Raw genomic sequence first — 23,556 nt, forward strand, 5'->3', positions numbered from 1 at the left:
GGAAGACATTATTATTTATTTTTATTGATCGATAGCGAAAAATTGAGCGGTAATAGATCAAAATCCAAGTTGATCTTCACATTCTTCACTGGAAAATTTGAAAACCGCGGCTAATTTCCATGTTTTGGTGAGCGGTCTTTTCGTTAATTTGTCGTTGTGAATTGGAATTTGGAAAAATTCAAATTGAACATTGGAATTATAGGTTTTTCCCATTTATTCAGCTCGTTTTCGTATATATTTTTCAGTTTTGTTTATTTTCAACGTTTTTCATCACAAAGAAAAAGAGACGCTGAAAAAATAAAACGATTACAATTAAAAAAAATCAAAAATAATAATCGTTTTGAGAAATTTCAAATTTATTAGGTTCTGCGCAGTGCGCATGCGCGGGTCCGAATTCCAAAAGGATGAATCATCACGCCATTTCCACTTTTTTAGCCACTGTTTTCAATATTTTTCATGAAAGAAATGAAATCCAGCGTGTATGATTTGGCTATTTTCTACTATAAAGCGTTTGTTCTCAGTTTTTTTTATGAGTTTTTTAATTATTTAATCCTTTATTCTCATATTTATGCTGGTGCGGTTCAACAAGACGTGTATTGCGTCAGTTTCCTTGAGTTTTGTTCAACGAATTCCGGCGTCGAGCTGATAGCGGTGCGGTATAACCATAGGTAATTTTACTAATAATTTTACGTCTCTCTCTGAAAGTGAAATGGTATGTTATAATGTTAATTAATTTTCTCATTTCTGTAGTACGTACGCTCGTGACGGTTATGAGTTGCTTCCTATTGTTCTTCTATTAAGAAAATCGCAGATTAAATGCATTTCGGTGAGCTCCAGAGCAGGTGGTCGGCTGGTCACTTCGTGCATCTTGTTTTAAAGTTACTGTTAGGGCTTACGGCTTACGGCGAACGCGAAGTACCTACGTTCAGAGGTTATATGTATTCAATATTTTGTTCCGTAGATGTGTTAGTTTTCTTTTAAAGCTAACATTTCGTCACTCATGAGTGTTTTATTATTATAATCTTAGTTTCTATTGTTGTACCTATTCTCGTCGAATGTGGAAGTTTACTTACACTGTTCGTACTACGAATTAATGAATTTTAGCTAACTAATTGCTGCGAGATGAGATGATGAATATTTCTTGGTTAAGTATCCATTTCAATCAACGGCGTTCGAGTGGAAATCGAATGCAGCTTACCTATACTCGATCAACGTAAATTGTTTTTACTCATAGACGTTTCCTCTTTCTTGTAGTTTGAGTGCATTTTGATTGTATGGTTTTGTCGAGACAAGTTTCTTCGTTTTATTGTCTTTTTTTTGGTTTTGAAAATGTGTGTGTGTGTTTACTGTTTACCTACTTCGTTTACGCTTCTGTGGGCTTTAATCTCATTTAGTTTCTTAAATAGATCTGAGATACATTACATATTACGTTTTGAATTAAGATATAGCTACTGTTTTACCTATTTTCCTACTTTCCTGTCGTAACACGTAGATATATGCAAGGACGTATTGTTTATTGTTTTTTTTCTTTTGTTTGGATATGAAGTGTCAACTCCAGATGTGAACTTATTGAAAGATTAATGAAGTAAAATGATTAATCGAAGATGATTTGCGCTTCTAACTACTACTGACTGCATGGTACGTTCATGATTCAAGTTGTTTCTTTGAATATTTTCATTTTATAGTGTTTCAAGTGAATATTTTCTTACTACATGTTCATACGTGTTTCTTCCTGATCCTATCCTTCATGATTTTTACCTTTATATTGTCTGTGTTCGGTTTGTTCCAATTTCTTTCTTCGCACATTTTGAATAACTGCAGTTTCTCTTTTTACCTATACATTTAGGTATTATCTGAAAATATTAACGTTTTGTTTTCTGTTCAATTATGTAGAATATTTGATCGTATTTTTTTTACCTACAGCTTCATCCACATGGGTTTTTGGTGGGAGGGGGGAGGGGGGTTTGCTAAATGGCTCTTATTTCTTAATCCAAGGAGCTTTGAAGTTATGTAATATGTTACGAACATTTTCGAAGTAGGCAAAATTAATGAACGTAATCATTTATTTTTTTCTTTCTTTTTCAGGTGTGAAGTATACCTACGTATGGGATGTCGACAATATTTATGTTGAATTAATAGAAGATCAACGAAAAATTCCAATATCGAAGATGCACCTTTCTGCTGCCCAGCTCTATGCATGTTGATCATTTTTGCTAGCATCGCCGTTGGTTATCTATTTGCAATTGGAATAGAGGTAAAGAAAATGAAAGATATTAATTTCTGCGATTCAGGAATTGTTGTTTTTAAGACCAACCTACTCTGTATGCTATTCTGATCCTATAATCGCGTGTGTTCTTGTGGTGCCAATTTTATGTTCAATTACTTCAATTATTCGCATTTACCCCCCCCCCCCCTCTTTCGAGATTACGATAAATACGTAGTTTCTATACGTAATGGTCTGTGTAAATGAGCTGGTTACAAGCAATCGTAAATTTCTACTAAAATTTCGCCATACCTATTACATTAATTGTTTACTCTAACTACACTGTTCTTATTACATTTAAACTATAGTTTTTATGAAATTTGGTCGATTTCTTGTCAATTTATGGTGTGTAATGTTGAATTTTGTAGCTCAGAATAATCCCATTCGAGTTGAACCTTGCGAATTGCGATACGTGATCCTGCACCGACTCTAGTGAACAATAGCATCGATGTGACCGCCTGCTACAATCTACAACGTGAGGATGGTCAATACCCACAGCAAATGTTTGCAAATGTATCCGCTGAGACTGCTGTATTTCGTTTAATTCGTGTGCCGGAAATACCCGAGAATTTTGAAGTACGTTATCTGGTTTTGAGACGTTATTTTCTCTGATTCCAATATTAGGAATTTTTATGGCAATTTTTTCGTTTTTCCAGTTTTGATGGCATATCTCAATTTTGATAGCTTATTAAATTTTTAATCATTTAGATTGCTTCTGCAAAATTCTGTTCAAATTTTTAAATAGGTAGGTATTTTGAAAAATTTTAAGTAAATTTTTTCATTTTTTTTTTTTTTTCAAAATTATTTCAACAATTTTTGTGCAAATTCTGCATTTTAGCATTTCGTTTTTTAAAAAAAAATGGTTTTTAATGATTTACCGAGTTTACTTCAATTGTACAGGAATTCTGTCATTAGTCGTAATGTTGACGTTGCAATTTTCTTGAGATATGTCGTCATTTTTTTTTCAGAATTTCATTTCATTTTCATAAAATTTGATCGAATTAGTAATGTTAATCCATTTTTCAAGTTTTTTTCATATTTTTGACTTGAATGAATTGAATAAGTACCCGCTCCCCACCATTGTTTTTCATTGAATAAGTGATCCACTCCCATCCCTTTGATCCTTCAATGCAAACATTGGACAAAAGTTCCTGTCATATAAGTCCGAATTTTAGTTATTTTTGTGATTGCTTTTTTTTTGTAAAAAAAATTGAGTAATTTTACGATCTCCTGTTGAAAGAATTTTCTTGTCAGTGGTCGAAAAACTTTTGACAATTTATAGGTATACTTTTAATGTAGTTTTATAGACTATCTTCAGTGTATCGATGATCGATGTTTTCATTTTTTAAATTTTCTGTTTCTTTTCTTTGCTTACAGTTTCCACAACATCAAAGACGAAAACACGCAACATAATATGTCAAAGTGCAGTCCGTTGAAAAGCCTCAGTAAATCATTCTATTCATTTGAATTTTTTAGGTAAATTTAGTCGAAGTGTATGGTTTTTTAGTTATATTTTGCATTCGCGTAAATTCGACACGACGTTGAAAATTTTTTCTCGAATAAACGTTGACGCGTTTCGTCGCTATCCTCTCCCCCCTCTAATCTGCCAATGTAAAGATAGTGAACAAATTTCATGCCATGAATTTCAATTTTCTCTTTGATCAAACTGGATTTTTTGAATACATTTTTCGTAATTTTTTTTGAAAACGAAAATTTTTACCTTGAATAAATTTTAGCCCATCTCTCGAAGAAATTCAACTCCCTTCCCCGCTCTTTTAGACTTTAATTCCCCAATGGGAATATTTGAAATTAATTCCTGCCAGAAGTCCTGATTCTCCTCTTTTATACAGTAATATGGATTTGAAAGAATATTTCGTAATTTTCTTCGAAAATGAAAACATTGTGCACTGAATAAGTTTTGGCCCACTCTACCGAGTAAATCGAATCCCACTTGTCCCTCTCTAATTCCTCAATGAAAATATTTGAGAAATTTTGTCGCCCAAAATCTCTGATTTTCTCCATTCAAAATTTGGGCTCTTGAAAATATTATTATTTTTCACTAATGGATCCTTCGCTTTCTTTTAATTTTTGCCGAGTTGAATTAATATTTTTGTGGTCGGTAATTTTGAATAGCAATCCTGCGAATTGATCAATTTTTGTAACACGAAATTCAATTTTTTTTCTAACTTTAATCGAATTTTAAAAATATTTTTGCAATTTTTAATATTTTTTTATTTATTTATTAAGAGCCATTTAATATTCGAATTTTGAAGTATTCCGATCATCTACTGACCATGCTTCATTGTTTACTGTCTTTTAAACTAGTTTAATCGGTGTTTTTAGCAACTTTGACTAATTTTTTCTCAATTTTTTTTTCTCACTTGCGTTATAAATTTTTCTGTACGTGTTGTAATATACCGATGTACCTGTACCTATCTTTAAAAATTCCTTCGAGTGGTTAATATTTTATGGTAATTATAATTGTTTTAGATGGCTTTGTGAGAAATGAAGATTGATATATCGGTTTCGGTACCTTAGAATAATGCTGTGATTGCTGTAAAATCTCAATCAAGCTTCGAAGTGCCACGTCTGCAGTTTCGTGATATTGTAGGATCAGAAATTTATTAACGGTACGTCGTACGTCTACGATGAGTTCTTGATTTTACAACATGACCTTCACCTATATGTATTTATAATTTTGATCGATGTGTCGTGAATTTTTTTTTGTGTGTTTTTTTTTCGATGATTTCAATTCTTGCCGAGTTATATCAGTTGGAAATTTTCAATAGCAATCCTATCGATTGATCAGTTTTCATAAGACAAAATGCAATTTTTTTTTACCAATTTCAATTAAATTTTGAAAACATTTTTTACGTTTTTCCCCCCAATTTTTGATATTAATTTTCGTATTTTGATGTATTTCGATCATTTACTTGTTATTCTTGAGGGTTTTTTTTGGGAGGGGGAGGGGGGTTATTATATTCAATGTTCAGTGAATTTGGCGTAATTTTTTGCAGTTTTTTGGATGATACATACGTACCTACCTATTTTTCCTTTGACTTGCGTGATTAATTTTTGTGTTTGTGTTGTAATTTACCGACGTAGGTGCCTACGTTAGGAAAAATTCCTTCTAGTAGTTTATATTTATGGTAAATACAATTGTTTCAGATGGCTTTGCGAAGAACGAAGAGCGGTGTCGCGATTGCTGTAAAATCTCAATCAAGCTTCCAAATGCAGAGATTGCAGTTTCGTGTTATTGTAAGATCAGAAATTTATCAACGGTACGTCTACGATGAATTCTTAATTTTACAACTTGACCTATAATCGTACGGTAAAAATATTTGTATCGCGAATGTACCCTTTGAAATTTACGACAAGTTTACGATCTCAAAGCATCACCTGAGAAAAACGCATTTCCGCTGATGAATACCTTCAACTTTGCTGGCCTTTAATGATATACATTTTCAAGCTGAAAAATTAGTTTTCAGCTGGATTCGATTGTATATGGAGCCTTTTAGAACAAGTAGCGATGTGGTTTATATTTTAATTTTGTTTAATTTGAATTCAGTATTATTGATGAGGTTAATTCGAACTCTTTGCTCCTTTTATCTGACGAGTGGCTCGATGAACAACTGATTTTATTTGCGTGTGTCTAGTCTAGGTACGTTGAAGTGAAACGCTATTTTATTTTGGTGCATTCGATGGGGAAAAAAATGAAAAACAACCCACCCTATGACGTACTGGTCAAAGCTTGTTTGAATAATCGGTAAGTGCTACCTATTTCTCAAGAAGAAAACTGCTTTCTTGCCCTTACCCCCCTCTCTTCAACCCCATCTTCATTGTTGAACCTATGCGTATCGCAAATTTCAAGTTTTTTTTTTCAAGATTCAATTTCTAAAATTGAAATGCAAAAATTGGAGTGGTCAAAAGAAAAAAATAAAAATCACTAACGAAAGTCGCAAACAATTTTTTGGTGAACTTTTATCCACACTTTCCGTTGATAAGTATCTACTGTCATAATGATTTATACTCCCATTCACTCATTTAATCAACAGAAATTGTCAAAAAATTTAATCCTCGAAAATATGACAGTATGATTGTAACGTTGCGTCGAAATAGTACATGAATGAGACGCATCGCGCTGTTGAACCAGTTGATGGTGTGTATTAAGACAGGTACATACAGAACTTGGTTGTATTTCGAACAAACATTCGTAAAATTTTACTCATCTGTTATCTTTCTTTTTTTTGCGCCCTTCCTCGCGTCGTGTCATTTGATATGCTATAGTCTCGAGTCGAGTACATATTTTTTCCATGTTCGCTGGTCGTGCAATATCATTGCTCGTATGTAAACACGCGTACTGAGACCTGACGTGTACCAGAGTACTGCACGGTTAAGTTAAAATAGCCGGATAACCGCCGGAGCTATCGGCTAATTCAACTACAGGTTACAAACTGCAGTTACTTTTGTCGGCGCGCGCAACCAGCGGTAAGTTAGGTTAATAACCATACGTTAACCGCATTCGGTTCTCTGGTGTCTCAACAATACATTTTGGTGACTCATCAAACAGATAAGACAGAATCGAACATTACATTTCCGATAAGAGCGCGGTATAATCGCAGGTAGTTTAGTCATTTTAACTACAAAATTATCTGCATAGGCTAACGCTAATATAACTGCTTTTGGATGAGTTATATTTGGTAGCTTACCGCACACGACACGCGACTAACGCAGATAACTTTTAACTATACCGTGCAGGACTCTGACGTGTACATATACTTTTACTCGTTAATGTTTTTTGAAAACAGATCTTGTGATTTCGCGCGAAATAGTATAATTTGTTGTGTAATTTCATTGTTCCGTGTTCATTTTATGGGCTTCGCAATTTTTTAGGTAAGTACAGAACACCGTAATGTAGTATTTTCATGACCTAATGTATCTCCCAATAACTTACGATATATCTTGTACCATGAAACAGGAAATTTAACCTCTCAGACTTCGAAAACTTCGGTAAATTTAGCTATTTTTATTCGTCTAAAATCGGGTAATTTTGTGAACGAAATTCATCACCGCGAAGAAGAAAATATATTCTCCTAATTGATCGACTTTTTTGAACAAAATAGTGAAATATGTAGATCCTTCCTTCCACTTTTCGACCGTTTTATGTGAAAATTTATTGAATATTGATGTTCGGAAGATCTAGAAAATTGAAAAAATTGGTATGGAAAAGTCAGAGAATTTCATTCATCTGCAAGATTGGCCATTTATTAAGACTTATCGAGCTAAATTTGGAATATTCGAGACTCGAGACAATAATAGATTGATTCTGATGAAAATTTTGCTAATTTTTTACAGGTTGTCGTGGTGGTAAGAATTCGAATTATCGGTAGAAATGGGCTACGCTCCGGGCGAATTACGTTCACTGGCCGCGAAATCTTCATGTATACAATTGGTGTACGAATGGGCCAGCAGTGAAATATTAGCAATCAATACTTGGGAAAAGGAAGAAGACTACGATACATGCTCGGATCACGATTGGTTTATTCGGCAAATGAACGAAATGCAACTACCCGGCAGCTCAGTGATCCCGAATGTGGTTCGCTACCAAATCGAATCCCGCATAATGTCGATTTTGAACCAGGTTTCCGACTGGATCTGTTACCATCATCGTAAAAATTTCTTCCACGATGAACCGGCATCTCCGCTGAAAGAATACCTGCTTAAATTGATTTGGAAACCGGATCGATCGATCGACTACGAAGCTACCGCGAGAAACGTGTTGGCTGGCTCGAATTTTAACGCCATGGAGAAGTACAGATTCGCTTGCACGTATTGTTTCCCGGAGGAAGTATGGAATTTGAGAGATACAGCGAAGGTGGCGATAGATTGGTGTTTCGAAACGGAACCTTTGCTGGTGTATTGGAGTAAATACTTGGCCAATCAGTTACATACGATAACTTTACCAGCACGTTACGCTTCTATCGAAGAGATCATGTTTGCCAAAGCTCTGAAAGAATACGATCTTTGGCAGCCCGTAAAGTACTTTTTTGAAAAGTCCAACTCCAGCGCTAGATTATCGCAGTGCAAGAAGGTTGTTTCGCACAAATACGGAAAATATCAAAAAAAACTACTGGCTTTACTGAATGAATGCGAAAAAAGTTCTGTGTACCTGGCTAATTTAAAGAAAATCATTAGAAATTACGACGAGAATTATGATTTCGAAGGTATTCTACAGGTTTACACTGAACTGAAGGGCAAGTTGAGTTTCAAGAATTTCGCTCTGATGATCAGCCAACTAGCGTATTGGTCGATAGTAGATAATGCAGTGTTACCGTTACTGATGGAAATTTGGAACGATGCCAGCGACGAGTATAAGCGCCTGGTAGCCTTAACTGGCTGGCGATCACGTATCGCCACAAGATTGTGGCACTTCATCATGGGCGAAGGAGTGGACAGGTATTTCAACGGTAGAGGCAAATTCCGCAATCATTTTGTGTTTATTCGTGCCTTGGCTGAAGTGTACGAACCGCGAAATTTCCTCACGGAGAATTTTGTTTGGCTGGCAGTCTTGCAACCGTTCGCTTCAGTAGTCGAACTAATCAACGAATTTCAAGCGAATTCCGAAGATGTCGAAGAATTAAAGAAGGATATTCGACAATGGGATATAATGAAGAGTATTTTAACTTTATATTTGAAGTTTGGCGAGTTCGACGAATTTAGCAGTTTGGTATCGTTTTGCTACTCGGATAATAACGCGATTGGAATTGCGTTTCAGAGAAAATTTTTAATCAATAATCTGTACGCTCTTAATTTTGCATTCGAGCGTATCAAAATCGATTGGAAAATAATTTACGGATTCGTCAACAACATGTTTCGTGACACCGTCGAAGGATTGGCGTCTTACTACACTACCAAACTGATGCAATATGTTTTAGAGAAAAGTATGGACGTTGTGATGGAAATGATGTATCGAGAAGGAGCGAACCGCACCGTGGAATGTATTGAAACTTTTGTGCCGCACCACGATGATTTAGCTCGGGCGAAAGAGATCTGCATCGACTCACTTTTCGAATACCTTCATAATCATCATCGTGGTTATTTCTTCAAGGAGGCTCACTTCGAAAAAATGTTGATTTGGTGTTATGGAAGTGAAACAGGTGTTGCTGAATTTAAAGAGAAAATCAACGTTTCGAAAGTTTTTATCAACTTGTTGGAACGCTGGGTCGATAGATACGCATACACTTTCAACGTGAGCGATTGTATTTCTATGGAGGAGTTTTTGCATTGGTATTATCCGATCGAAAGTGAAAGGAAAGCTTTTAAATTGAAAATGATTTACTCGTACGCTGAATTTGAAAAGATCGAGGCATTGCTAAAAGAGAGAAAGTATCGTGAACGTTCACGTATGTTGAATTGGTTTTTCGATAAAGACGACCATAAAATAAAGGAATTTAATCGTATATGTACCTGTAAGTTTGTCAAAACGGTAATCTATGATTGAATTTTTGAAGATGTTAGTAATATTGTAATTATTGTAATGTGTAGTTTATTTTATCATTTATCTGTGATTTTAAATCTTTCTTATAAATATTTATTTTAAAACCGATTCAGTTATTGTAATAAATTTTGTCAAGTATTTTCTAGAAGTGTGCTTTATTTTTCAGAATTTTTTATTCAGCATTGAATGAGGTCGGTTAATTTGAAAATTGTTACCTGAAATGAACGATAGGTATGGTATTTGGAATTCTGCTTTTTTCACGTCTGCAAACCTCCAATCGTATGTAGTTGTGATGTTGGAAACATTGAATGAAAATTCTCTCAATTCAAGTACCATTTTTAAAAGCACTACATAATTTCAATACGCTACGAAGTACTGAAAGGTGAATTTCAAGTCGTTTTGGAGCCTCCAGCAGATTTTTGAAACTTGAAATTTTCATAAAATTTCATCAAATGGAGATGGAAAGCTGAAATTTACTCTACACTCCAATTTTAACACCCTCTGAAGACGACTTCGGGTGGGTTCAAGTCATTTTGGAGCCTCCAGCAACTTTTTGAAAATTACTGGAGCCTCCAACAGATTTTTGAAACTTTAAAATCTCCCCAAAATTTCATCAATCGGAGTTGGCAAGCTGAAATTAACTTCGCAAACTAATTTCAATACGGTATGAAGTCGACTACACGGTGGTTTCAAATGGTTTTGAAGCTTCCAGCTACTTTTTTGAAGTTTCAATTTTCCAAAAAAACGCCATACATAGGATCGACCGGGGTGGGGGGGGGGTGCAATATACCCTTAAGCGGGCTCCCCGACTATTATTAAAAATTCCCTTGAATCAAAAAGTTGCGAAAAATCTCTTTTTTGATCTGACTTTCGAAAAAAAAGATCGATGTTTTGCCAATAATTACCAAAAAGTCGTGTTCTTTCCTAACATATGTTTGAAACTACTATTCATTAAACTTATCAAGTTTTGCTTTTTGGTAAAAAAAAGTTACGAATTCTCGCTTTTTAAAAAAATTATGCGCAACATTGATTGGAATTTTCGTTTTCATATGTAAATAATTTGCAAAAGTTTCGCTTTTTCTAAAAAGTTTTGACTTTGAGTTACTGAAGTCGCTTTAAAAAAAAAAAATTGGTATCAGCCTTAAAAATTGAAATGCTTAAGGTAAAGTTGTTAAAAAAATTAGAAATTTTCAAAAACGTTGAAAAAACTGCGAAATCCTTGTAATTTTTTCCAAGTCAATTCTTCTTTCTTTTTTTTGGGAGGTGTTTTTGTTAATTTTATTGTTTTTATTCAATTTTAAAATCCTCTCTGTTTTGATTTAAACCTGTAAATATTGATAGTATGATAGTTATGGTATGCAATCTATCGAATATTTGGTACATTTTTCAATGTCCTAAACATGGATATGGAACTATTTTTTAAGCTGACTCCTTTCATGACCTACCCCTCCCCCTATGTCTTCCTTCATTTGGATTAATGCTCCTAATAGTCCGGCATATGACAATAGGAGTGATTGCACCCCCCCCCCCCGCCGATCATCCGAGACAACATTTTTCTTAAAGGGGACATCCTAAGGAACATTTTAATGCAAAGTTGCCAAAAAAAAAGTTGGCCTTACTTACAAAATGGCGGCCATTTTGATTTTCAGGTCAAATGGCGGCCATTTTGATTTTCAGGTCAGCCGAAATCGCAGATTTTGCGTTTTAACATAGGACTTGCACGAAATTTTTCAAACTTTACAAACGTAGATCGAAAGATCATGCAAAAATTTATCACCTGTCAAAATTTCACGTGCTAAAGTGCGTTTTTCGATTTTTGGTGAATTTTTGAAAATCGAATTTAGGCCAAAAATGAGGGAAAAAATCAAAATTTTACCAAATTGACCAAGAAAGCTGAAATTTGGGATATACCCTATTTTTGACCTGCCAAATCGATTGGAAACGGTTTCAACCCGTTTTGAGCTGTTCTGGAGCCTCCAGCAGATTTTTGAAACTCGAAATTCCCACAAAATTCCATCAAATTAATTGGAGTTGTAAAGCTAAAATTCATTCTAAAAACTAATTTCAATACGCTACGAAGTACTGCAGGTGAATTTCAAGTCGTTTTGGAGGCTCCAGCGACTTTTTGAAAATTCCTGAAACCTCCATCAGATTTTTGAATCTTTTAAATTTTCACAAAATTTCATCAAATGGAGATGGAAAGCTGAAATTTACTCTACACTCCAATTTTAACACCCTCAGAAGACGACTTTAGGTGGGTTCAAGTAATTTTAGGGCCTCCAGAGACTTTTTGAAAATTACTGAAGCCTCCAGCAGATTTTTGAAACTTTAAATTTTCACAAAATTTCATCAAATGGAGATGGAAAGCTGAAATTTACTCCACACTCCAATTTTAACACCCTCTGAAGACGACTTCAGGTGGGTTCAAGTCATTTTAGGGCCTCCAGCGACTTTTTTGAAAATTACTGGAGCCTCCAGTAGATTTTTGAAACTTGAAATTTCCCCAACATTAATTTATCAAATGGAGTTGGCAAGCTGAAATTTACTTCGCAGACTACATGGTGGTTTCAAATGGTTTTGAAGCTTCCAGCAACTTTTAGGAAATTTCAATTTTCCAAAAAAACGTCATACAACCTTTCAAAAAGTTGCAAGACTTGAAATTCACCAGCAGTCAACTTAGTAGCGTATTGAAATTAGTGTGCAGAACGAATTTCGACTCTCCATCTTGGTTTTATAACATTTTGGGGAAATTTCAAGTTTCAAAAATCTACTGGAGGCTCCAGTAATTTTCAAAAAAGTCGCTGGAGGTCCTAAAATTACTTGAACCCACCCGAAGTCGTCTTCAGAGGGTGTTAAAATTGGAGTGTAGAGTAAATTTCAGCTTTCCATTCTCCATCTGATGAAATTTTGTAAAAATTTAAAGTTTCAAAAATCTGCAGGAGGCTTCAGGAATTTTCAAAAAGTCGCTGGAGGATCCAAAACGACTTGAAATTCACCTGCAGTACTTCGTAGCATATTGAAATTAGTTTTCAGAATAAATTTTAGCTTTACAACTCCAATTTGATGGAATTTTGTGGGAATTTCGAGTTTCAAAAATTTGCTGGAGGCTCCAGAACTGCTCAAAATGGGTTGAAACCATTCCCACTTGATTTAGCATGTCGAAAATAGGGTATATCCCAAATTTCAGCTTTCTTGGTCAATTTGGTAAAATTTTTACTTTTTCTCTCATTTTTGGCCTAATTCGATTTTTAAAAATGCACCAAAAATCGAAAAACGCACTGGTGATAAATTTTCGCATGATCTTTCGATCTACCTTTGTAAAGTTGGAAAAAGTTTGTGCAAAGTCCTATGTTAAAACGCAAAATCTGCGATTTCGGCTGACCTGTCAATCAAAATGGCCGCCATTTTATAAGTAAGGCCAACTTTTTTTTGGCAAGTTTGCTTTAAAATCTTCCTTAGGATGTCCCCTTTAAGATAAAAGTTGTCCCGGAGGATCGGCGGGGAGGTGTTTTTGTTAATTTTATTGTTTTTATTCAATTTAAAAATCCTCTCTGTTGTGTTTAAAACCTGAAAATATTGATAGTCATGTGCAATGTATCGAATATTTGGTTCATTTTTAAATGTCTTGAACATGGATATGGGACTATTTTTCTAAGCTGACTGCGTTCATGACCTCCCCCTCCCCCCCGTGTCTTCGTTCATTTGGATTAATGCTCCTAAAGAAATGACTTTAGTGATGCAATTTATAAAATTGTGTATTTTTTGGAATTGGTGAACACGAATTTAGCTATTTCGATATCATTAAAAATGATCAATTTCCGTATACTTAATTTGGAAAAAACAAGTTTTTTTTTGGTAAATTCTAACTAAATTTTGTGATTTTTTTTTATTTTTTTTTTCTCCAAAATTCTAGTTTAAATCAATTTGTTGTTTTTTTTTCAATCTATTTTTTTGTATTCATCTTATATATGCATGTATTTTCATTTTCGTATTTCATGATGAGTTATTTTATTATTATTTTGATTTTTTTTTCAGATTTCTCATCGTTAGATTGAAGACAGTGATGCTGTGGAATTTTTATTTGGATCCTGACAAACGTACCACTAGAATTGAATAGATATCAATGATATCATGTTTCGGAAGATATGGATAATTCACTGTAATTACTTGGTTAGTTTTTTCAACCAAGTCATTGTGTTGTACTTGTATGTATATAGTTCATTTCTGTACTAACTGATGAGTTGGTCTAAAAATTGTCTCATGTTTCCTTGTTCCCATTTTTTTTTTTTTTTTTTTTTTAAATTAGTGTAAGTTTGAAGTCAATTTGACTAAAATTTTGTTTGGTTTTTTTCATTCGGTGATTTTTATGCCTTTTTTGAGCCTTTATAAGGTTTTGATCAATTTTTCCGGAACGCCATTCTATTTTCATATTTCTGATTTCGATCCATTTACCGTGATTTTTTTTTTTGGGGGGGGGGGAGGGGGGGTCAATTTATGCTGAATTATATCGGTTGGTAATAATTTTTAATAGCAATCCTGTCGATTGATCAATTTTTACAACACAGAATGCAACTTTTTTTTTACCAATTTTAATAACATTTTTTTATGATGTTTTTGCAATTTTTTATTTTAATTTTCGAATTTTGAAGTACTCGTATTTCGATCATCTGCTTAATTGTTTACTTATACTGTCTTTTTAAACAAATTTTATCGGTGTTTCTACTTCTAGTGATTCTTATAAATTTTTTGACATTTTTTTAGGGTGTTTTGTTTATGTTTTGATCAAATTTTTGGCAACCTCGTTTAATTTTGATAATACGAGTATTTCTAATTTTGATCAATTTGTCGTGATTTTTATGTGTTTTTTTTGATGATTTTAATTTTTGGTGAGTTATATTAGTTGGTAATTTTTAATAGCAATCCTGTCGATTGATCAATTTTTACAACACGAATGGCGAAATGCAATTTTTTTTGTCAATTTTAATTGAATTTTGAGATAATTTTTTATCATGTTTTCGTAATAATTTTTAATACTAGCCATGCTTTGATGCTTAGTTGTTTACTGTTTTTCAAAGAAGTTTCATCGGTGTATCAAGTGACTCTTGAAAAGTGTTTGAATTTTTTTTGAGGGTATTTATGACGTTTTGACGAATTTTTCGGGAACGTCATTCAATTTAGATAATATTTTTAATTTTGATCAATTATTTGTCGTGATTTTTTTTTCTGTTTTTTTCCTCGATGTTTTTAATTTTTGCCGAGTGAGTAGTAATCCTGTGGATTGATCAATTTTGGTAATGTAATTTTTTTTTAAATTTTAATTGAATTTTAAAAACATTTTTCATCATGTTTTTGCAATTTTTGATATTAATATTCGAATTTCGAGGTATTTCGACCATATACTGGTCATGCTTAATTGTTTACCGTCTTTTGAACTAGTTTACTTAATCGGTGTTTCTAGGGTAACTTTAACTAATTTTTTCTCAATTTTTCTGAATTATCTTTTCTTGGGGCATTTATAATTGCATTTTTGCAATTATTTGACCGAAGCATCGAGTGATTAATATTTATGGTATTTATAATTGTTTCAGATGGCTTTGTGAAGAATGAAGATTGATGTACGGTACCTTAGGCTTAGAATAATGCTGCGATTGCTGTAAAATCTCAATCAAGTTTCGAAGTGCTGCGAATGCAGTTTCGTGATATTGTATAGGATCAGAAATTTACTAAAGGTATGTCTACGACGAGTTCTTATAATTTTACAACATAGGCATTTTCAAGCTGAAAAATTAGTTTTCAGTTGGATTTTTTGGCTTTATGGAGCCCTTGCAACACGAATAAGATTTTGTACGAAATAATATTGCAATCGACTGAAATTTTGTGGTTCGAATACAGCGGTTGTTCGAATGATGAAAATAGGTATTCTGTGCAGTTTACCTATTTATTTGATCGATTATTTTTATATTTACGTAGAACTTTTGAATATCCTGAATTTATTCGAGGATTTTGGTACCTACTTATGTATTGTTTGCAACTGGTTGTATGAATCATGAATATGGTTGGTTGATAGTTTATTGAATTGAATTATTATTGATGAAGTTTATTTGAACTCTGCACACTCTTTACCTGACAAGTGGCTCGATGAACAAAACATTAAAAAACTTGTTTTTCATTTTCGCGTGTCTACGTTTTTGAGTGAAACGCTATTTTATTGTTGTGCATAATTTAAAAACACTGTTCGCTTCAACGATCGAAGAGTTGGAAATTTTTTTAATTCGAAATTTATAACCATGGTTTCTAGTGTAGGTAGTAGATACCTTTATTTGATTCAAAACCGAATTTATTTTCGAATACTACTTACTGAATGTTTTTTTTTTTACAGTATTGAGTTTTTTTAATTTTTTTGATTCAAAAACGAATTTCTTTTCGAATATTACCTAGGTACTGAATGTGTTTTTTTTTTACAGTGTTGAGTTTTTTTTATTTTTTCATTTTGTTTATTGTCAGTAGCGTAACTTAACACCCCTTCTCGTGGGGGGGGGGGTGGTTTGATGAATGATGATTAAAGAACTGAATTATAATCGTAGAACATGTTTTTCGTTAGGGAAACGAGTAGGTATTTGGCCTTGGCGTGTGTTTTGTGACGTGCAGTCGTGCAGTCAGTCGTGCACGCGGTGTACGTTGCTGTTAGAGTAGCGATGTTTGCTACTCGCAGATAAAGTGTTGCGCCAAATAATATAAAGGGCAAATGTTGAGCCGTTTGAGGTATCGCTTCTCGGCCTTTTGGCTAAGATCAAAGTGTAGTATCTGTTCTTATCAGCTTAACATCTGATACGAATTCCATTGGGATTCCAGAATGTTAAACTTATTTTTGGAACCGGGCGGATGGATGGGGCTTGCTCCTCCTCTGCCACGGGTCGACCCGGTATTGCAGTACCTCCGGGACCGGCCCACACTTATTAATCTGAATCAACTGTATTATCTCAAATCTCAATAATGAGAGCTTGCATCTTTCATAGTGCGTAATGGTTAATGAGAGAATATTCCTCTATATTTTAAATAAAGTAGTGGAAGGTAATTCTTGATGAATTTTTCCAAGTAATTTCTAATGAATTGTTTTCGATGCTACGAACTTCGAAGTTGAGATAGTGATTTTGAAAGTGATTCAGAGTTGTTTCTAATTTGGTCTGAAATTCGGGTATTTCGGTGTAATTTTTTTGAACATTTTTGAAGCATTCCGAGCCTTTTACCACGTCATGGATTTCGAAAATAATTGGTTATGAGACTTACTTATCTCGATTGGTTGAAATTTTGAACGAAATTCATGTGTTCTGTTGTAAAATGCTTTTTTTGAGCATTTTCTGTAATAATTATGTAATTGCTCAAAATTGGAGCAAGATTATTGGAATTTTGAATTAAATTTTTTTCGGTGCTTTAAAGTAGTTTTCGAGTCGATTTAATTTTTTTTTGATTTATTATAAAAATACCTTAAAATATTCTGATACATTTTTTTGTTAGCGTTTTTGCAGAAATTTGAGCCCTTCGGAAACTGGTTATGCGGCTCATTTTAATTGTTTGAAATTTTGAGCGATACCTATTATATATTTTATATCGTTGGCAAATTATGAAACTCAGAAGTAAATTCAGTGCAGAGACATAGCTAATAATGTAGTTCTTCCATCGTGGGCGGGGAAGGCGGTACAATATATCAAAAAAGTATGTCAAAATACCCCATGCAGCCGAAATTTCAGTTTGCATGAATCCATTTTTTGGGCTTTGGAGAATTTTTGAAAAATCGAAATGTCAAAGGCAAAGATAATCAACATTTTATCTATTTAATTGAGCTGAAAAGTTGAAATTTTATTTGTTCCCTATTTTTATTCCTCCCTCCCCCTTTCGCCCCCCTCGCCCTCAACGATTCAAGTGGTTTTGAGCTGTTTTGTAGCATGTGAAAAAATTTATAAATTACAATTAAGCACAATTTTTGTCAATTTTGAATCGATCGATGATCAATTTTTGATTTGAAAGTTGTCGAATGAGGCTTACATAATTGATTTTTTATTTAGAATAAACTTGAAATCGATTATCACCTTGATCATATATGAGATTGATAATCACAAAAAAAATCGATTACTGATTGATTACGATGAATTTTTGATCAGCAAGTTTATGAAATTTTTCATTTCGAACTTGTTCGATCGTAATTTAATATCAAGATCAAAAATCGCGAAGAACTCGATTCTTGGGGTTCGATTAATCAATCGATTTTTGATCTTGATGCATTTTTGATCAGGAAGTTTATGAGATTAATTTTTCATTTCGAACATTTTCGATCGTAATTTTAATTAAGATCAAAAATCGAAAAAAAATCAATTTTTGGAGTTCGATTAGTCGATGTTTGATCAAAAAGTTTTATTTTTCAACATGTTCGATCATAATATAGAGATCGAAAATCTAAAATGAATCGATTTTTGATGAAAAAGTTTCATTTTTGAAGTTGAAATTATTTTTTCATTTGGAACATGCTTTATTGTTAAGTAATTGAGATCGAAAATCGCTAATAAACCGATTTTTGGGATTCGATTACCCAATTGATTTTTGATCTTGATGAATTTTCGATCAGGAAGTTTATGAGATTAATTTTTCATTTCGAACATTTTCGATCGTAATTTTAATTAAGATCAAAAATCGCAAAAAAAATCGATTTTTGGAGTTCGATTAAATCGATTTTTGATCGAAAAATTTTATCTTTGAAGTTGAAATTATTTTTCATTTTCAACATGTTTGATCATAATTGAGATCAAAAATCGAAAATCGAAAATGAATCGATTTTTTTGGTGTTTGATTAATCGATTTTTGATCGTTTTGGATTTTTGATCAAAAAGTTTTGTCTTTGAAGTTGAAATTATTTTTTCATTTGGAACATGCTTTATTGTTAATTGAGATCGAAAATCGCTAATAAATCGATTTTTGGGGTTCGATTACCCAATCGATTTTTGATCTTGATGAATTTTCGATCAGGAAGTTTATGAGATTAATTTTTCATTTCGAACATTTTCGATCGTAATTTTAATTATGATCAAAAATCGCAAAAAAAATCGATTTTTGGAGTTCGATTAATCGATTTTTGATCGAAAAATTTTATCTTTGAAGTTGAAATTATTTTTCATTTTCAACATGTTTGATCATAATTGAGATCAAAAATCGAAAATCGAAAATGAATCGATTTTTTTGGTGTTTGATTAATTGATTTTTGATCAAAAAGTTTTGTCTTTGAAGTTGAAATTATTTTTTCATTTGGAACATGCTTTATTGTTAATTGAGATCGAAAATCGCTAATAAATCGATTTTTGGGGTTCGATTACCCAATAAATTTTTGATCTTGATGAATTTTCGATCAGGAAGTTTATGAGATTAATTTTTCATTTCGAACATTTTCGATTGTAATTTTAATTATGATCAAAAATCGCAAAAAAATCGATTTTTGGAGTTCGATTAATCGATTTTTGATCAAAAAGTTTTATCTTTGAAGTTGAAATTACTTTTCATTTCCAACATGTTTGATCATAATTGAGATCAAAAATCGGAAATCGAAAATGAATCGATTTTTTTGGTGTTTGATTAATCGATTTTTGATCGTTTTGGATTTTTGATCAAAAAGTTTTGTCTTTGAAGTTGAAATTATTTTTCATTTCCAACATGTTTGATCATAATTGAGATAAAAAATTGAAAATCGAAAATGATTCGATTTTTTTGGTGTTAGATTAATCGATTTTTGATCGTTTTGGATTTTTGATAAGAAAGTTTCATTTTTGAAGTTGAAATTATTTTTTTGTTTCGAACATGTGCTTTATTGTTATTGAGACCGAAAATCGTTAATTAGTAAATCGATTTTTGGAGTTCGATTAATCGATTTTCAATCAAAAAGTTTTTATTTTTGAAGTTGAAATCAACTTTTCATTTCAACATGTTCGATCATAATTGAAATCGAAAATCAAAAATAAATCGATTTTTGGGGTTCGATTAATGGATTTTCGATCGTTATGAATTTTCGATAAAAAAGTTTCATTTTTGAAGTTGAAATTTATTATGCTTTATCGTTACTAAGATCGAAAATCGCAAATAAATCGATTTTTGATCTCTATAGATTTTAAGCAAGTAGCTCATTTTTGAAGTTGGAATTAATTTTTCATGTCGATCATGGTCGATTATTATTGAAATAAAAAATGTCTAATAATCGAATTTTGATGTTCGATTAATCGATTTTTGATCGTTAGATATGTGTTTGGAGATTTTTAGAATATAATTTTCTCGGTGGTCATTTAGAAATCTCATTTTTAAACCGGGGTTTGGATTTGCTGATTTCTAATTGATTTTTTCACGATGATTTTAAATTCATTTTTGAAGGTGATTTCGAAATGAACATTTTTTTTGTCGCGTTGATTTTTTTGTGGCGATTTAAAATGCCCAGATTTTTACGAAGAGTTTTTAAATCGACTTCTGGGTGATGATCGAGTTGATAACTTTTTTTTCTCGAAATGTACCCATTTTGGAATTGTTTCGAAGTGATGATTTAGAGTAAATTTTTTTGTATAGGAAGGTTTTTTTGGTTCAAGGTGGACTTGGAAATTTTTTGTAAAGATTTCAAAAATGTTTCTCACAATTCAAAACGTGTTTGTTGTTCGTTTTAATTCAGCGTTTCGTGTGTTACTAACCTGTATTTTTCATTTTCATTTCACAGACGATATTTGCAAAATGAAGTCGTTGTGCGAATTGTCGTTTTCCCGAGTGAAGATCGTCAGCGATGGGCAGCAACATTCCGATGTACGTAGCCTTGAATGATCGTTTTCTATCTCGAAGCTGATGTGGACAATCAACAATTCAGCAGTGCTCACTGGGTCACTCATTACAAGAGTCATGGTCCAGCATCCAGCGATCTTCAACTCTTGCAGTAGTCTTCGTCTTCAGCACCTCAGCCTGTGAAATGTATGGATTAGATGATGAAAATCGCTATCGTATTATTCGATTTTTAGTACAAACCCCTTTCCCTTCCCCCTCACGAATGGTTTGTTTGCCCCCACCCTCGTTACTGTGATTGGTATCTCTATTTTTAGTATGTTGATAAGTTCGAAATGTTAGGTAATAAGTTGATAATTTTGAACCCCCCCCCCCCCCCTCATCACACAAATATGTAGCTTGTTCCGTGTGTTACTATAGGTATTTTTGTTTTTTCAAAATTTCATCGAACATTGAGCTTCTTTTTGGTGGCTATTTAGTTTAATATCGTACCAGTTGCGAATCAAAAACATTTTTTCTACTACATTCGCATGTAGTGCTGGTGATGAGTGTATCTGTGTGCATATTGAAATGGTATCGAGGTTAGGATGTTTGCAGGTAGTGTGCTGGTGGTGAGTTATGTTGTAGGGGATGCGGTTGTGGCCGGTCTTGTTAAGTGCTGTCAGTGCTGTCCGTTCTCGCCTGTTAGTACATCAACCCACAACCGTACTTTTTCCACTGTTTCACGACAACTTGGCGGCGTGATCCCTTGAAAATTTTACTTTCTGATAGTATGGCCCCTACCTTAGCCATTTGTGTAGTTCTGCATCCGCGTATCCACGTACGTACTCGCGCGGCGTATCGTGGAGTCCACTGTTTTCGGCTGGTACGGAGCTGATGAGCTGGTTGTAAGTCGAAACGCATGTACGGTTCACGGGCTCTCGCTCAGGTTCCGTCATAACGTTTGGTTTAGCTTTGCGGCCAACATGTGGTCCAAGCCGTATGGTGCTGGGGGAGCGTCATTCGGCAACTTGTCTGCTATCGTGCTACGGCGCAGCGGCCTGCTCAATGGTGGCGTAGTCCTCTGGCTCACGCCTGCGACGCTCAGTGGGGTCGTCCTTACGGCGGCTTCGACTATATACCCAAGTCACAATAAGGGGTTGTCGTAAGAGGTAAGGTTACGACTCATACGGCGGAAACGTTTGCGTTCCATCTAGTGGTTGTGAGCCGTTGGATTGACCAGCTCACACTGCAAACCTCACTTTCGGGCTGATAAAGATGTGAGCGGGGATGGTTAATATCAGCCTATCCTGTGTAACGATTATTGCCATTTGCCTGCCGTCGATTATCAGTCCTGCCTTTATTGTGGATCCCCAGAGATTCGTCTCTCCGATCCAACCACACGCAGTAAGTGGTGCACTCTAGGTTTTTGCAACACTTGCTCGCGTGAGAGTGAGTTGAGTTTTTTTTTTAGTGAAATTTCAAAGGCTGACCTGGTTTCGTTGCTAGTGTCAACACTAATTACTAGAGACTAAAGATACTTTTCGGCATCGTGTACTGTCGAGTGCTTTCGGTGATGCTCGTTTGACTTGTCTCTGTGAAAATGAAATATTTTCCTTATCAAATATGAAACTCATGTTTCTTTTTTGTTCAAATCTTTTTCATAATCATAATTTCACACGAATATATGTATTTTAACGATAAAATTTGTATTTATTTTCTTTTCAATTTAAATCTGTTTTAGTGCTTTGTAATTTCGTTGACAGTCTTGTTAGTTGTTAGACAAACAACTTCAACTTGGTTTGGTTTCCAAATGTTACAAAATATTAAGAAAAAAACTGTGATGATACTTTTGATATCAATTTTGAAGAAATAAAGAAATGTAAAACTCTGATAGAACTGATAGAACTAGAAGTGTAAAAATCTAATGAGATTGACAGGTGCTCACCGGGCATTTAAGCCAAAGAACAAAGAATATTATAAGATATCTAAGTATCTACGAAGAAGAAATCGTAATTCGTAACCATTTTTTGTCATAATGCTACTTTTCGACAGTCAAGTCTCGTGTTTCATTTTATTCCAAAACAAAGATGAAAGAACAAGTACCAATGTCCATGTCCAATGTCGAGTCATGTTTAATTACAAATTTCAATTAAAAAAATAATACGTAAAAGTTAGTTTAATCTGTTTAATATTCGAATATTACAATAAAAATTAATAATCTCGTCAATAGGAACAGGGAACTTGAATCATTGCAAAGAATAAAGTCAAACGAGCGTAGCCGAAAGCACTCCATAGTGCACGATGCCAAGTAATTAGTTCTGTCTACTTGCCAGGCAGGTGAGCGTGTGTGTGTAGCGAGTATGGTGATCTGGACTGTGTATGATGTCTGGTTGTAAATTGAATTTAAGTTTTTTAAAATTTTTTATGGGGTAATTAGTTAGATTTTTCGATACGAGCTGCAATATTTTGAAAATTCCGCCGCGTTGAAATGGAAAACATCGTTGAAAATGTCGAAATTTCGTAATTCGAGTAAATTCGCGATGATATGAACAGGAAGGATTCTTTTTCGAGGTTTACAAACGTGTATTTCTGGAAAAAAAATCAAATTTCGAAAGTCAATTTTAACGTACAGTTTTTATGGATACCTTTACCTATTTTGAATTTTTGTACCAAATTTTCCCACCCCTCCTCTTGTTTTTATTAGCCAGGTAATTTTTATTATAATTGGGTGCATTTTTTTTCGTTCATACGGAAATGTTAATTAAGTGCAAAAATATTAAAATAATCGAAATTTTAATGACCCCCCCCCTTCCCCTCCTCCCGCGCTTCCGAGCCCTACCTACCTATACCGAATTTGTTTTATTATTGTTGAATTTATTATAATATGTATTTGTACTTGAGAATAAGTTTGTAATCTTTGTTATTTTATCATTATTGATTTGGTGCACCGATATTGTATTTAATTATCAACAATTTATGCGGTGTTTGTTGTATTGATCGTAATTTCTTACAGCGAATT

General features: G+C 33.6%; 1 protein-coding gene and 1 non-coding gene across 12 annotated transcripts; both read left to right on the top strand.

Annotated features, from left to right (window-relative positions):
- The first annotated feature begins 224 nt into the window (after positions 1-224).
- Positions 225-23,530, top strand: LOC135845808 (uncharacterized). 11 transcript variants are annotated; one of them, XR_010558836.1, is made up of 11 exons: positions 225-668; positions 751-1,638; positions 2,086-2,254; positions 2,632-2,839; positions 3,641-3,739; positions 4,754-4,893; positions 5,432-5,544; positions 5,925-6,029; positions 13,797-13,931; positions 15,350-15,490; positions 20,500-23,530. XR_010558836.1 is itself a non-coding variant. In XM_065364640.1 (10 exons), exon 10 carries the CDS (start codon positions 7,656-7,658, stop codon positions 9,762-9,764), a length of 2,109 nt encoding a protein of 702 aa, XP_065220712.1. In that variant the 5' UTR covers positions 454-668; positions 751-931; positions 1,547-1,638; positions 2,086-2,254; positions 2,632-2,839; positions 3,641-3,739; positions 4,754-4,893; positions 5,432-5,544; positions 5,920-6,029; positions 7,619-7,655; the 3' UTR covers positions 9,765-9,909. The 11 variants fall into 11 exon arrangements, 8 of the variants coding, with proteins under 8 accessions (XP_065220712.1, XP_065220715.1, XP_065220711.1 ...); XR_010558834.1 differs by having other exon boundaries at positions 227-668; positions 5,920-6,029; XR_010558835.1 differs by lacking the exon at positions 5,925-6,029 and having other exon boundaries at positions 344-668.
- On the top strand, positions 16,526-16,717 carry LOC135846106 (U2 spliceosomal RNA). The gene has a single exon (XR_010558884.1). It is a non-coding gene; the product is annotated as a U2 spliceosomal RNA (small nuclear RNA).
- Positions 23,531-23,556: the final 26 nt, after the last annotated feature.

This window comes from Planococcus citri, chromosome 4, assembly GCF_950023065.1.
Source record: "Planococcus citri chromosome 4, ihPlaCitr1.1, whole genome shotgun sequence".
Taxonomy (NCBI): Eukaryota; Metazoa; Arthropoda; class Insecta; order Hemiptera; family Pseudococcidae; genus Planococcus; species Planococcus citri.